This window comes from Carcharhinus amblyrhynchos, chromosome 6, assembly GCF_965287045.1.
Source record: "Carcharhinus amblyrhynchos chromosome 6, sCarAmb.v2.hapA, whole genome shotgun sequence".
NCBI classification, from domain to species: Eukaryota; Metazoa; Chordata; class Chondrichthyes; order Carcharhiniformes; family Carcharhinidae; genus Carcharhinus; species Carcharhinus amblyrhynchos.
In genome coordinates, this window is record NC_137329.1 from 46,863,347 (window position 1) to 46,878,946 (window position 15,600).

Genomic DNA, 15,600 nt, shown 5'->3' on the forward strand with positions numbered 1-15,600 from the left:
GAGTGTTATAAAACAAAATGTCACAATAAAGCTACTAAAGGAGATATTACAGCAGATGATCAAAAATGCTTTAAAGGAGGAAAGGTAGGTGGAGATGTTTAGAGAGGAAATTCCAAAGCTTGGGACCTATGCAGCTGAAGGCACTGCCATCAATGTGGCACAATTAAAATAGGGGTTTCTGAAGAGGTGAGAATGAGAGGAATGCAGACACTTTGGAGCGTTATGCGGTTGGAGGAGATTACAGAGGTCAGGAGGGAACACAGTCATGGAAAGATCTGAAAACAAGGATGAAAATTTTAATATCAAAATGCCTAAGCAGGAGTCATTGTATGTCTTGGAACATGGATGATGAGTGAATGGGAATTGATGTGTGCGTTTGAGTGACCTCAAGTTTACAGGGGGCAAAATATGGGATCTGTCCAGAGTGCACTGGAATACAACTAAAGTTTAAAGTGCCCTGTTGAACCACTGGCACAAAGTACTGCTGACCTCACCTGATGATTTATTCTCCAGCGATGTCAGATCCACCAGAGGGTTCTTCAGTCCTTGAGTCACCAGTGTCTTCAAACCTGATCAGAGAAAAATATCACAGCATTTCCTCTCAGACACCACAAGTGGTATCACTGTACTATTGCAGAGTAGCATTCAAGTATCAAAAATGAGAGGTTAACCACAAGGTGTCAAGTAATATTTGACCTGTTTTCATCCAATCTATCATTCAAACTCATGCATTTGAGGATAAGAAAATAAAATAACAAAAACCTTGCTATGGGAAGTTTCAGACTTTACAGTAGACAAAAACTGCTCAGGGAATAGGTCTCTACTAATTTCAACCAGTTATAATTTGAATTCAGGCTAAGTCTGTTGTTCAGGTACATAAAGTAGAAGTTTATTTATTAGTCACAAGTAGGCTTACATTAACACTGCAGTGAAGTTACTGTAAAAATCCCCTAGTCGCCACACTCTGGTGCCTGTTCGGGTACACTGAGGGAGAATTTAGCATGGCCAGTGCACCTAACCAGCGCATCTTTTGGACCATGGAAGGAAACTGGAGCACCCTTGGGAAAACCACAAACGTGGGGAGAACGTGCAAACTTTGCACAGACAATGACCCAAGCCGGGATTGGAACCCAGGTCCCTGGTGCTGTGAGGCAGCAGTGCTGACCACTCCTAATGTGTTCTGAAAAAAAAAGCATGCTGAACAAAAAGATGCTTAAAAAAATCACTTTTCTGTAAGAAAACATATAATAGTGTTTTACATAAGAACATAAGAAATAGGAGCAGGAGTAGGCCATCTAGCCCTTCGAGCCTGCCCCGCCATTCAATAAGATCATGGCTGATCTGTTGTGGCTCAGTTCCACTTTCCCGCCCTCTCCCCATAACCCTTAATCCCCTCTCTTATCAAGAACCCATCAACCCGCTTCTTAAAAATATTTAGCGAGGCATACCTGACATTTTTTTATATTTGAAAGCTTGTTAGTGCTTTGAACCTAACTGCCCCAAAGATCCTTTTACTAACTGTTAATAACTTGCATTTCTAAGCCTTTTAGCTTACCTCCTGCTTGCTGCTTCCTCCACCCAGCTCAACACCTCTCCAATGCACCGCTTCCCCCCCCCCTCCTCCTTAACCTCCCACTTGCCAACCCTGCTCGTCACCACCTCTTCTGCCTACCATTTCCCTCCTTAACCCTTAACTCGCTGTGTTTCCTGAATTGTTGCCTCTCCCACCCACTTCTTCCTATCCTGGCCTTCCTGACTCTCTGCCTCTCCCAGCTCCATTGCGTGCGTGCATTGCTTCCTCCCCCAACCCTGCAGACTCAGCCCCTCTCCCATGCTTTGCTCCCCAGCCGTTCTGACAAGCCACTTCTCCCAACTTGCCACTTCTCCTGACTCATCACTTCCCTTTCTGAACATTTGCTTCTAGGTCACTATCTATGTGAAATTTGTACGTTCTCCTTATATCTGTGTCAGTTTCCTCCCACTGGCCAAAGACATGAAGGTTAGGTGAATCGGCAATGATAAATTCTCCCTCGGTGTACCTAAACAGATGCTGGAGTGTGGCAACTAGGGGATTTTCACAGTAAATTCATTGCAGTGTGAATGTAAGTCGCCTTGTGACTAATAAATAAACTTAACTTTTTCTCCCAACTTATTACCTCTTCTGACTTGGGACTTGCTGCTTCACCACCCTCCTGCTCACTGCTTCTCTCCCTCACCCACTCTTGCTCAGTCCTCTCCCCATAACTTCACTGTGGGTGAGGGTTGATGGGTGAATGTGGAAAGAGGAAGAGGGGGAATATGAGGAGGTGTCAGTGGGAGAAAAGTGGCATGCAAGAAGCTTGGGAAGTGAAGCGGAAGGAAAGATCAAGGCAGCTGCAAAATGGCAGCTTGTTTCTGAGAACGGTGAGCATGTTCAGTAACCGTGCAAAAATGAAAGTGGCAGCATTGCTATTGCAGACCACTTATAATTTACCAACAGTCCTTCAATGAAAATGTGCTGTTACAATGTATTTTAAATGGGGGAATGCCTGTAGTTGAGTCTGTAACAAAGATATGAACAAAGGTTTTATCATTAAATGAGCTGAAGTGGGGGTAGAGTCAGGCTGTGTTACTGAGAAGGAAATAGCAATCTTTGGAAGGATGTGGATGTATGAGCTCATCTTGTGTCATATATGACAGACAACAAGGTTACAAACTGGTTTAGCACCAGACAGCTGCCAGGAAAAGGGATAGAGTCAGTATTTGGACGACAGAGTTTGTAGCAGGGGTTGAGGATAATGGCTTTGGTGGTCTTGATATTTAGTTCAACAAAATTCCTACACATCCAGTCTGATAAGTTAGCAACAGTGGAGGAGACAGGAGAGTTGGCAATAAGGTAGAGCTGGGCATTTCCAGCGTACGTGTGAAAACTGATTGTGTTTTTGGAGAATGGTGCTGAGGGACAGGATATAAATGGAATGTGGAAGGGAGAACTGTGCAGGAATGGGAAGATAAACTATTGTATATTATACTCTGGTTACAGTTAGTAAACCAGATGAGAATAGCCCATTAGACATTAGAAAGGTGGTGGCAAAGAATAATGTGGTCAACACTATCAAAGGCTGTGGACAAATCAAAAAGAATGAGGGATAGTTTACCTTTGTCATAGTCACACCGGATGCCATTCATGACTTTGATAAGAACCGGTTCAGTCCTGTGACAGGAGCAGGAAACTGGATTCAAACTTGGCTTGGCTGATTTTAATATTAAAATATTAGACCTGTCTCTTTTTGATCTGTATGGTTCAATTACATATTGCCGTTACTTGCCTCAGATTGCACGTGTTGCCCTTTGAGAACTATTCTGTTTTATTGCAGAGCTGTAAATCGCTGATAATTTTTAATTCTGCTTCATGCTATACCTTTTTTATCAAATTTACATGGGGACATGCTTGGAAAGTGTGTTCTGGAAAATCTGCATTTTAAAAAGAATTTTCATGGCAGTTCTTCAGTCACCTGCTTACACTGATTCAGCAGAGTTCCCTCCTATCTCAAGATAATCTTGGCGAAAAGCCCTAGTTAATCTTCGCTGCTATGCAGCTTCCTGCTACGATGCCTTATCGGTTTCTTGTCAGAATCTGTTCTGTTTGGACTTCTCCCATGATTGTGTTTTTTTTTGAAGGCGTTTTATATCTGCTTTATTCAAGCTCTGGCCAGGGAAATTAACAGCAAATGTAGCAGTTCTTAGAGCCTGCACTCCCATTCAATAAAATGGTGGCTAATCTGGTCTTTTCCTCAACTGCACTTACCTTCCTGTTCCCTAAAATTTTTCCCTTATGTTCAAAAATCTGTTCAATTCTGTCGTGAATATATTAAATCAACTTCCACACCTTTGTGGGATAGAGAATTCAAAAGAGTCTTGAGGAAAGAATTTTCTCATTATCTCCATCTTATTCTGAAACTAGGCCCCTCTGTTTTTCTCACCTCACCTGGCTGTCTTGAAACTCTAAATGTCAAACCTGCCAAATCATTACCCAGTATAAAATCTATCCCTTTTATAGGTAAGCTAGAAACAATCATACTCTGTTTCAGCCCGGTTCTCAATTTACCATTTCTGTATAAATGGCAGTCAGCCACCCCAGTTCCAAGTGATATGGTCATGCCAAACTTTGCCATGAAGACCCCTATGACTTTGGGTATTGTGCGCTTCCCCAAGAGCTGGGTGGAATTCTCAGATGAAGGCAGAATAGTCTTGTGGATCTGTGCCTGATTTCTGTCAATCCTGGTAGCAGCCAGCTGAACTGGTCATGCAATTCTGTTTAGTTGTGTCAACATCTTGGTTTGCTTTGTAGTGTGTTGCCTCCTACAGATTCTGGTAAATCTCTGATTTCTGAAGTACGTGTTGTATTCTAGGGCTCCTAGTTTCCCATCTGGTTCACTGTCCCCTTTAGGAAAGGAAATCTGCCATCTTTATCTGGCCTGGCCGACATGTGATTCCAGACTCTCAGCAATATGATAGAGCCTTAAGTGCCCTTTGCTTTGGCCCAGGAAGCCACACAGTTTAAAGGCAGTTCGGGATGAGCAACAAATCCTAGCCTTGCCAGTGACATCCATAGCCCATGAAAGAGTACAATTTTTAAAGAAAGGCTCTGGTCCTGAATTTTGCAAAGGAAGGAAAGCTCTTTTGCAACTTCCTTAAAACTCTCCCTCACCATCCCACATGTTGCTTCCACACCAGAAGTCTAAGTAGGCCTCCTTTATTTTTAGAAGAGGAATGTATTTAGAGAATGAGTTTCAGCTTACAACCAGATTGGAGTAAGATAAACAAAATCGAGAATGAGCAAAGGTCATCTGTAACTCTGATTGTGCACAATAAGGTGTAATCTGTTTGAACATTGCCTAAGAATGCAGAGGAGCAATAGATAATCTTTATTGGTTACGCCATGTTAGGTTCGATGACTGTTACTGATATGATTTCTTTATTACCTATTTGTTTTATTGACCTTTCTTCCCCAGTATCTTCCATAGGTTGATGGCTAGACTGCAGTTCCATAAAGAGATTGAGTTTCTTGTCAACTGCAACATGCGTCTTTAAATAAACTTTACTCTCTGCTGGGTATAGATTGACAGACCTGAACGCCACAATTAACCGTGTAAATTCCGTATTGATATTGTGTAGGCTATTCATCGTATTCTCTTCTCTTCAAAGGCAGGAATTGGCATCTCTCTGGGCAACTGTGTTAGAAAGTCTAAAACCGTGGTTGAGTTCCATTTGCAAGTTAAACTTTACACATAAAAGAAGGAAGATAAACCAAGTAGAGTCTATCTTTGTGTGTAACGTTCGTACACTTCACGTTTGTACAAATTTGTACATTCAACCTACTTTTGCAAAATCTCTGTACATTTTTCAAAAGTAGGTTGAATGCACAGAGAACATCTCTTTACAGTAGCACAGCCTAATCACCATTCCTCAAGATTGAATAGTGTTATCTTATCGTAACCAAATCCTCCACCATCAGCATTGTAATAATTCTTGTTCACCAGTTAAAGAGAAACAACATAACGTTTATTTACAGGGAAAGGCTGCACAGAGACTTGCAGCCTCTCGGCTGCTATCAGTTCTCAAGAAGGTTCTGGAACAGAAACCCGAGCTCCCCTCAAATATCCTGGGAGTCGCATTGACCAAAAACCTAACTGAACCAACCACATAAAACTGTCACCATGAGCAGGTTCTAGACTGCATAATCTCCAGTAATTAAACTTCTGCAATGCTGTCACAGCTAGTATTGAATGATGGTAGACAATTAAATAAAGAACTGGAGGGAGGAGGCACCAAATGTACCTCCTGTCCTCAATGATGGTGGAGCCCAGTGCTTCAATGCAAAAGTCGCGGCTGAAGCATTTGCAGTAGGCCAGAAGCGCTGAGTGGGTGATCCATCTTAATCTCCTCCTGAGTTCTTCACCAACATAGTTGCCAGTTTTCAGACAATGCATTTTACTTCGTGGAGTACCAAAACAGCTGAAAGCACTAGGAAGAGCAGTGAACTGGCTTCCCTCTATTTAACCTCCTCAGTTGGCTACAACAAAGGTTTTAAATTTATTTTCGTTATTGGTATCTTTTTCAAATCCAAATGTATTATTTTACAGTGTATGTAGTGGACCATAAGGAGCATTTTCTTGAGTTAAAGAACAGGTTTACTAGCCATTAAACCTGAGGAAAACAATGTAAGACATAGCCTGTCACATACAGGTAACAGCAGTAAGAAAAGTTAAGAGTCCAAATCAAAGTTAAAAGAATATATGGTTAGAAGCTCTTAGCTTCTCATTGAGTCAGCTTGTTAAACATTCTGGTGAACTGAAGTTATCTGCTTCCTTGGAACAGGTAGGTGTAGAAGATGTTGCAATTTTTGCAGGATCTCAGTTCTTTGGTAGATCTTGTATACACTGCAAAGGTAAGTTCATAAAGTTACAAATGATATGTCCATTCCTTTCAAATAGTTCTTTTTGAAGTGAACCTTGGCACTGCAAGGCGTGAAATTCATTAAGCAATCATGTCAGGACATGTCTACAACGTAATTCATATAGTAACTAATTGTCAACTTACATCTCCTGGCATCAGGTGACTTATGGCATCAAAGTTCGGTCAGTGTCTTCTTGCCTTTTAAAATATAAAGTTCTCTTTAAACAGTCCAACGACAGGGAATTGCTACTTAAGATGTGTAACTTTTAAATGTTGATGCATACAAGGAATGACAAGTTAATATGCAGGTCCAGCAAACAATTTGAGTGGCATGTTGCATGTTGGTCTTTATTGCAAGGGAACGAGAGTACAAACTAAGGAAGTTTTGATGAAATTTGGTGAGATCACTCCTGGAATACTGTGTGCAATTTTGGTCTCCATGTTTAAGGAAAGATATGCTTACATTGGAGGCAGTACAGTGAAGGTTCACTAGATTGATCTCTAGAATGAAAGGATTGTCCTATGATGCGAGTGTAAATTTGGCTTATACTCTCTAGGGTTTGGAATGAGATGATTTAATTGGAAAATATAAAATTCTGGAAGGACTGACGTGACATACACCAATGGATTTGGTTCAGGAGAAGGAGTGGATTATTTATGGCTGCAAAGATAAAGATCAACAATGACCGTATAAAATGGGATCATACAGGCTTACTCTTTTGTTCTTCTGATTCTCTCCAAGTCTGTCATGATCCTGACTTGAAATTATGTTGCTGTTCCTTCGTTATCACTGGGTCAAAATTCTGGAACTCCCTGATTTAATGGCATTATGGGTGTACCTACCTACATAGACTGCAGCAGTTCCAAGAAGGCAGTTCACCACCAATTCTCAAGGAGAATTGGGGATGGGCAATAAATGCTGGCTTTGTTGGTGATGTTCACATCCCATAAACGAATTGAAAAAATAAACGTCCAAACAGATACAACGAACAAACATTTCTGGGGAATATTTGATCCCTACTGGTCATTCTGTGTTTCTTAACTTCATGAGTGTCCAAACTGCATCCACTGAATCCAGTGAGGATAAATGTGCTGCAGAATGACAGATAAAGCCAAAAAAAATCCACTTGGTTACAGTTGGTTAGTGTCTTTTTTAAAATCAAGCTAGTGAGGCCAAGCTGTTTTCATGAGACAAACTTTACTGTTCTTTTCTTCACACCACTAATGTTAGCAGAATACATATGTACATTGGAAATGCTACATATTGACAGTCATCATTGAATACTAGTGATGGCCATTTTGGGACTTCTTAAAAGTGAGATAGTAATTCAGAGGGTTTTATGTCTATATGAATTAGACAATTATGATGAGTAATTTCAACCAGATCCAAAAACGTAACGCAGTAGTGTTTGTCTAAAGAAACAGCTTGGCCCCAGTAGCAAGATTTAAAAAAACACTAACTGTAATCAAGTGGATTTTTATTTTTTTGAGCAAGCCTGTAATTTTGCAGCATATGTTTAACCTTAATGATTTAAGAGGATGCAGTTTGTTCTTGATTGCTGCAATCAAAATATTAGCCTGACTTCAGTTTGTCAATTTCTAAAATAATTTGTCACCTACGTAATATATTTGCTTAATCAATGCAAAATTTCCAGGTTAAGTTCAGTATTTTTAGAAGGGCACTTTAAATGCTACAAAAATATCAAAAACTAAACCATGGATAAAATAGTCCACTTAGCTTGTTTCTATTTAAGTGGATTATTGTTGTCTTTCTATTGGGAACAAATTTTCAATTCTTTAAAAGTGTTCACAAATACTTAGAAGCACTTAAGTTGCCATGGTTGCTGATAAATAAGTGTGCCCCAGGACAAATGTGTGTGATGCTGTGTGCTGAAAAGAAATGAATTGCATGCTTGTAGCTGCAATGTTCTCTCTCCCTCTCTCTCTCTCTCTCTCTCTCTCTCTCACACACACACGTGTGCAAGGTAATTTGCAGAGGTTAAACACTTTCAGAATCAAAGAAGTGCCTTCACCATTGTCATATGTGTTCTGATATAAGCCTGATGTGGAGGAAACCTGAAAAAGGGATAGGAAAGCAAACAACTCCAAAAAGAACTTAATGCTGGACCAAAATAAACAAATTATATACAAATCATTCCCATCACATTGGTTCCAGGGCTATAGGAAATAGACAGGGAAGTGGGATTAGCTGAACTACTTGTGCAGAGAGTGGACATGACAAACTGGCCTGCTACACTAATCATTCTTTAGTAGTATTTACATGCAAATATGTTGGGCTAAAAACTGGTGTTACCTCATGTTATGAACTGTACACATTGCATCAATGTTGAATGCACCGCACATGACATTTTTGATAAAGTAAGCATGAAAGACTTATTGTGGCAATGTCAGATATGCAAACTGTTGTATGTGCTGTTATAATATACCATTAATGTGTTCTGGTATGTTTTTCTTTTTTTGTTTCCAGCTTCTTACATGCCTGGAATGCCAGCTGGAGTTGCACCATATCCATCTGGCCACACCAATGCTGGGTATGATTCATATTTACCAGAGCTGTAATGCAGACTTGTATTTTAAAACTATTTATGGATTAATTTGTGTTCTATATTTGGATGTATAATACAGCCTAATACACTTGAGCAGAATACTGATGAAATACTACATTGTTGCTTGTAAAACTAAAGTACCTTCTACCTGTTTGGGTGACTATAAAAGATATCTGGTACTGTTTGAATGAGATTAAACAGTGCAGTAGTCAATCCTTCAATGAAGGCAAGAATCCCTGTGTTTTGTACAAGATAAATAATATATCACTGGCAATATCTGTTTCTAAAATAATTCAGCTTGATCCTATAGCATAATTTTAACAGCAGATGGTATTTTAGAACCGATGAAAACAAATCTAAGTCTTCAGGAGTCAGAGACCAGGAAGAAGACACTTGGTTACTACTAACATTACACTCTCTTGAGACACGACAACCTGGGTTTTCTGCTCTCAGTAGCCAGTATTGAGAATAGAAACATTAACTTCTGTCAGAACTCTGATCCTTTCTTTGAAAACTGCATCATCGGCATCATAGGCACCCTTTGCAATATCAATATGGTTGTTAAATATTCCGTCCTAGGATATGTTTACCACTGCTGCGGCCATTTATTCTCCCTATCCCTAATTACTCTTCAGAAGGTGGTGCTGAGCCATATGGTGAAGGTGCTCCAACAATGCTGTAAGGTAGGGAGTTCTGGGATTTTGACCCAGTGACAATGAATAAACAGCTGTATGCCCGAGTCAGTTAGTGTGTGACTTGGGGAAGCTGGAAGTCGTGGTATTCTCATGCACCTAAAGTTTAATTATTAGCATTACAAGGAAGCTTACATTAACACTGCAGTGAAGTTACTGTAAAACTCCCTAGTTGCCACACTGTGGCACCTGTTCGGATACACTGAAGGAGAATTTAGCATGGCCAATGCAACTAACCAGCACTTGCTGCTTCTATTGTTCTTTGCGGTGATGGAGATGGTGACTTTGGGAGATGCAGTTAAAGAAGTTTTGGTGAGTTGCTACCATGTGTCTCAGAGATGATAGACACTGAAGTCACAGTACACTGATGATGGATGGAATAGATGTTTAGACTGGTGGATGAGATGTCAATCAAGTGGACTGTACTGTCCTGAGCTTTTTGAATATTTTTGCTGTTATATTAGCATTAGAATTAGGAACAGGAGTAGACTGCTTGGCTTTCCCAATTACTTACTGTATATTAGCCTGTTATGATTCATGCACTAGGACACCTGGATTCCTCTGCATCTCAGTGCAATGCCTCCTCTCACCATTTAATACTTTTTTTATTTTTCCTGTCAAGTGAATAATTTTCCACCTTTCTATATTATACTTTATTTGCCAGGTCTTTGCCCACTCATCTAACCTATCTATATCCCTACGTAGCCTCCTTGTGTCCTCTTCACATGTTACTATCCAACCTATCTTTGTGTCATCAGCAAATTTAAAAACCATATCTTTGGTCCTTGATCCAAATCATTTATTTGAATTGTAACAAGTTGAGGCCCTGGCACTAATCCCTGTTGCACATCACTTGTTACATCTTGCCAACCAAGCTTCCATTCATGCAATATGTTACCCTCTACACTGGGAGCTTTTATTTTTTACAATCTTTGATGTGGCATCTGATCAAAAGAGTGCCTATTGGAAATTTTAAGAACAGTACATCCACTGGTTGCCAATTATCTACATGTTATTTCTTTAAAGACCTCCACTAGATTTGCTAAATATGATTTCCCTTTCACAAAACCATGTTGACTATAACTGGTTACCCACATTTTTCCAAATACCCTGCTATAACTCTATAATAATGACTTCTAACAATTTGCAATGGCATATTAAGCTAACTGGCCAGTCCCTCCCTGCTTTTTCCCTTTTTGAACAAAAAGTCACATTCATTCTTTCCTAATCTAATGGAGCCTTCCCCGAATCTAGGGAATTTTGGAAAATAATCCATTGTATCAACTATTTCACTTGCAACTTCTTTTAAGATCATAGGACGAAGTTCATCTGGCCCAGGGATTTCTTTGCCCACAGCTCCAACAATTTTTTGAATAACACTACCCTAGTGATTATAATTTTCCTGAGTTCTTCCTTTTGCTGATTTACAGCTACTTCTGGGGTGTTATGTGTTTCCGCAAAATAAAGTTCCTCAGCTACCTCTTTATTTTCCATAATCAACTCTCCAGATTCACTTTCTGCAGGACCAGTGCTTCCTTTGTTAACTTTCCCTTTCTGGTTATCTGTAAAAAAAAACAAAAAGTTCTTGCTACCTGCCTTTATATTTCTAGCTATCTTTATTTCTTACTCTAATTTTTCCCTGTATCAATCTTTTAGTCATTCTTTGTTTTTATATTCTGTCTGATATCTCCTGACCCGCTGCCAATCTTTGCTCAATTGTATGTTTTTCTTTAAGTTTGATACTGGGTTTTTCTTAAGTTTGATACTAGTTAGCCATGGATGGTGAGTCCTCCCCTTGGAATTTTCCTTTCTTGTTGGAACATATCTGTTCTGTGTATTCTGAAATATCCTCTTCAAGGCTCACCACTGGATCTATCCCTTAACCTAATTTGCCAGTTCACTTTAGCTAGGTCTGCTTAGATGCCCTTGTAATTGTCGTTATTTAATTTAAAATACTAGTTTTGGATCCACTTGTGTCTCCCTGAAACTGAATGAAAAATTCAATTATACTATGATTGTTGCTACATAAGAACATAAGAAATAGGAGCAGGAGTAGGCCATCTAGCCCTTCGAGCCTGCCCCGCCATTCAATAACATCATGGCTGATCTGTCGTGGCTCAGTTCCACATTCCTGCCCTCTCCCCATAACCCTTAATCCCCTCTCTTATCAAAAACCCATCAACCCGCGTCTTAAAAATATTTAGTGAGGTAGCCTCCACCACTTCAACGGGCAGAGAATTCCAGAGATTCACCACCCTCTGAGTGAAGAAGTTCCTCCTCAACTCCATTCTAAACCGCCCCCCCTTTATCTTGAGGCTGTGCCCCCTAGTCCTACTATCCTTTCTGAGCGGGAAGAGTCTCTCCACCTCTATCCTGTCCGTCCCATTCATCATCTTATACGTCTCAATGAGATCTCCCCTCATTCTTCTAAACTCTAACGAGTACAAGCCTAGTTTATTCAGCCTCTCCTCATAGCTCAACCCCCTCAACTCCGGCATCAACCTAGTGAACCTCCTCTGCACTCCCTCCAAGGCCAAAACATCCTTGCTACCTTGGGGTACCTTTACATTGAGGCCATTGATTAACCTTGTTGCACAATACCAGGCCTAGTTTAACCTGCTGTCAGTTGGTGGCACAATGTGTTGGTGTGAGGAAGTATCCTGAGAACATAGTGAATTCCTCATCTTGGCTACCATTGCCCATCAGATTTTCCCAGTCTAAATGCAAATTAAAATCTACCACGATTATCACCACATCTTTCTTTTAGGCTCCCATTACTTCATATCTTTTGCTCTGTCCTACTGTATGATTACTGTTTGGGTGCCTGTAGACCACTCCCACAATTGACTTCAGTCTTTATTATTTCTTATCTCTACCCAATCTATTTTTATATCTTGATTTCCTGAACTTAGATTATCTCTGTTTAATGTGCTGATACCATCATTAATTGAAGCTGTCTATGACTAAATGCAAGAAAACATGGACAATACCCAGGCTTAGGCTGACAAGCCACACAAATGCTAACGATGACCATCTCCAACAAGAGAGAATCTAACCATCTTTTCTTGACATTCAGTGGCATTACCATCACTGAATCTCCCATTATCAACATCTTGGGTGTTCCTATTGACCAGAAACTGAACTAAACTAGCCATATAATTACCATGCTACAAAAGCAGGCCTGAGACTAGGAATCTCGTGGCAAGTAATTCACCTCCCCAAAGCCTGTCCACTATCTATAAGGCACAAGTAAGGAGTGTGGTTGAGTCTTCTCCACTTGTCAGGATGAGTGCATAAAGCTAGCCTTCCCTTAGGGAAGGAAATCTGCCGTCTGCACCTGATCTGGCCAACAAGTGACTCCAGTGCCACAGCAGCGTGGTTGATTCTCAACTACCCTCTAAAATGGCCTAGCAAGCCATTCAGTTGAAGGATGACTTGAGATGGACAATAAATGTTGGCTAGCCAGCGATGCCCATGTCCATCGAACGAATCAAAAAAAGTTGTTGCATGATTGAGGAGCATGAGAATCTGCCACTTGACCCATCCTGCGATAATGCATTTGACTGAATACATTTCTTCACTAATCCTACATTGAAGTGCCTTGTCTCTTAAGATAAGAGATCCTTAAGATCCTTGAACTGCAGAAGTTTAAATAAGGAGTTTATGACAGATATATTAAGATACAGTAAATTACACTCATTTGGAAAATTCCTGACCTTAATCAAAATATTATTATTATTATTATGCCAACGTTCAGTTTCTGACTTCATTACAACAACTGTTTGCTCTGATGCATTTTAATTTTAGATGCAGGAGTGTAGTACTTGCAGGTTCTGGAGCTGATCCAGCATCTGCCTGGAATGATAATGCAAGCTACAGTTAGATTAGCATTTGGAGATCTTGCCTGTGATGATAGTAAGCTTGTTGAATAAATTACTTTTTGAAAGGTCAAATCTGTGCTTCTGTTATTTTCCAGTTACTGAGTGTTCACGTGCTTTGATTAAGCTGTTAGAGGCTGCAATAAAAACAGTCCATGTTTGTTATGCAGCCAAATTTTGTGTCGCCGTTAGGTCCTTCTATCTTAACAGAATCTTTCATGATGTTCCTCTGACAGCTGCTCATGCATTGCACTTGTACCCAGTACTTCACACTATTTCTCTTTTGTCATGGTTTTGTGGTGCAACAGTTGTTTCATTCCTTCCTTTTCTCCTTCCTGTTTCCAGCGGGTTTCCTGGATATCCATATCCCCATTCAGCCTCGTATCCTCCAACCACAGGCACTGCACAGCACCCTCCATATCCTTCTGCTGGTGGTGGTAAGAGATAAGGAACACTTCACTTTATAGCTTAAATATCTGGAAATAACATTGTTGTAGTTAGAAATGTGATTAAATATTAATATATTTTTGGGTTCATGACATGTTTCTTGTCAAAAAGTGCATATACTTGGGTTATTTAGGTCATGATGGAAGGAAAAAGTTTCACAGCTGCATTCAGTTTTGGCAATTGTTGGAACCAATCTCAACTAATGAAGGCTGTTCAAATTTTTTCCACTCATTTTCTCAGTGGATAGCACTTTTTGGGGTTCCATTGGTGCAATATTTCTCCACTATCTTGACAAGTGGGCATTTATCATTCCTGAATCCAGACAATGAGTGTTTGCTAACTATTTGATGCGTAGGGCACCACTGTCAAACTTGATATCCACATATTTATTTTACCTTGCACACCGACAGACACGCGCAGAGGGGCATGCGCACCCACATGGGGAGACAGACACACACACACACACACACACACACACACACACAGAGGGATATGCACGTGTGGAGACACATGCAGGCAGAGACATACACACGCACAGACAGTTCTCTGGACACGCACACGGGGACACGGAGAGATGCGCGCACGTGCAGATGCACAGAGACTATCTTGCTTTGGATCAATAGTATTTGAATTTTTGAAACGTGGAGACACACACAGACGGTCTAGGGGCCCCAAGTCCTATTGTAATGTATTCTGACTGAAGCCAAGCTAACTCAGCATAGTCTAGGAATCAAATCCACGACCTTCTGATTTATATGGTGAAACACTTAACGTAAGACCATTGAGAGAGTTTCTTAATGTCACTGTGCTATATCGGGAACTGAAACCTTAGCTGACTACTGACTTCCAACAGATCATGCATCAGGAGCCTTATTAAGGTTAACAGAAAGGAATCTTCTATATTTGCTGACTCTTTAAAAAAAAAGGTTGAGACACTTCTCTTCAGTTAGCTGCCAGTATAATTCTGCACTATGAAACTTGTTTCTCATTTTTACACCAAACCTTGTATAATGTGCAGAAATCCTGACTGAGATTCCTCAAAGTATAAAGCCAGCAGTTCTAAGTAACTTTATTTTGCTCATTTATTAGTAATAGCTTTTGTTTGAATGGAAAATCATAGTCATTCCATGAATTTGTATGCTATAAGTTCATTTAAAAATTAAGCTACTATTCCTAATCCTTGTGTAGGTGTCCACAGACATTTCTTTATGAAGAAAGATGATAGGTTGGAGCCTAGAACATTGGAGTTTAGAAGAAAGAGGGGTGATGTTGTTGAAACATTGAGTATTCTCACAACACCAGGTTAAAGTCCAACAGGTTTATTTGGTAACACGAGCTTTTGGAGCATTGCCCCTTCATCAGGTGAGTGAAGAGTTTGGTTCACAAACAGGGAATATATAAACACAAACTCAGTTACAAGATAATGGTTGGAATGTGAGTCTTTCAAATTCCAACCATTATTTTGTAATTGAGTTTGTGAATATAAATGCCCTGTTTGTGAATTGAACTCTTCACTCACCTGATGAAGGAGCAATGCTCCGAAAGCTCGTGCAACAAATAAACCTGTTGGTCTTTAAC

The 15,600-nt window shown here is 40.1% G+C and overlaps 1 protein-coding gene across 2 annotated transcripts in view; it reads left to right on the forward strand.

The window, feature by feature from the left end:
* Positions 1–15,600, forward strand: part of tsg101a (tumor susceptibility 101a) — a 39,740-nt gene that overhangs the window by 13,357 nt on the left and 10,783 nt on the right. Inside the window, exons 6-7 of one of the 2 annotated variants that reach the window (XM_080190385.1) lie at positions 8,927–8,990; positions 13,921–14,012. In XM_080190385.1, the coding sequence (XP_080046511.1) occupies positions 8,927–8,990; positions 13,921–14,012 (156 nt within the window). The remainder of the gene's footprint in view (positions 1–8,926; positions 8,991–13,920; positions 14,013–15,600) is intronic. The other variant, XM_080190387.1, reaches the window with a different exon arrangement.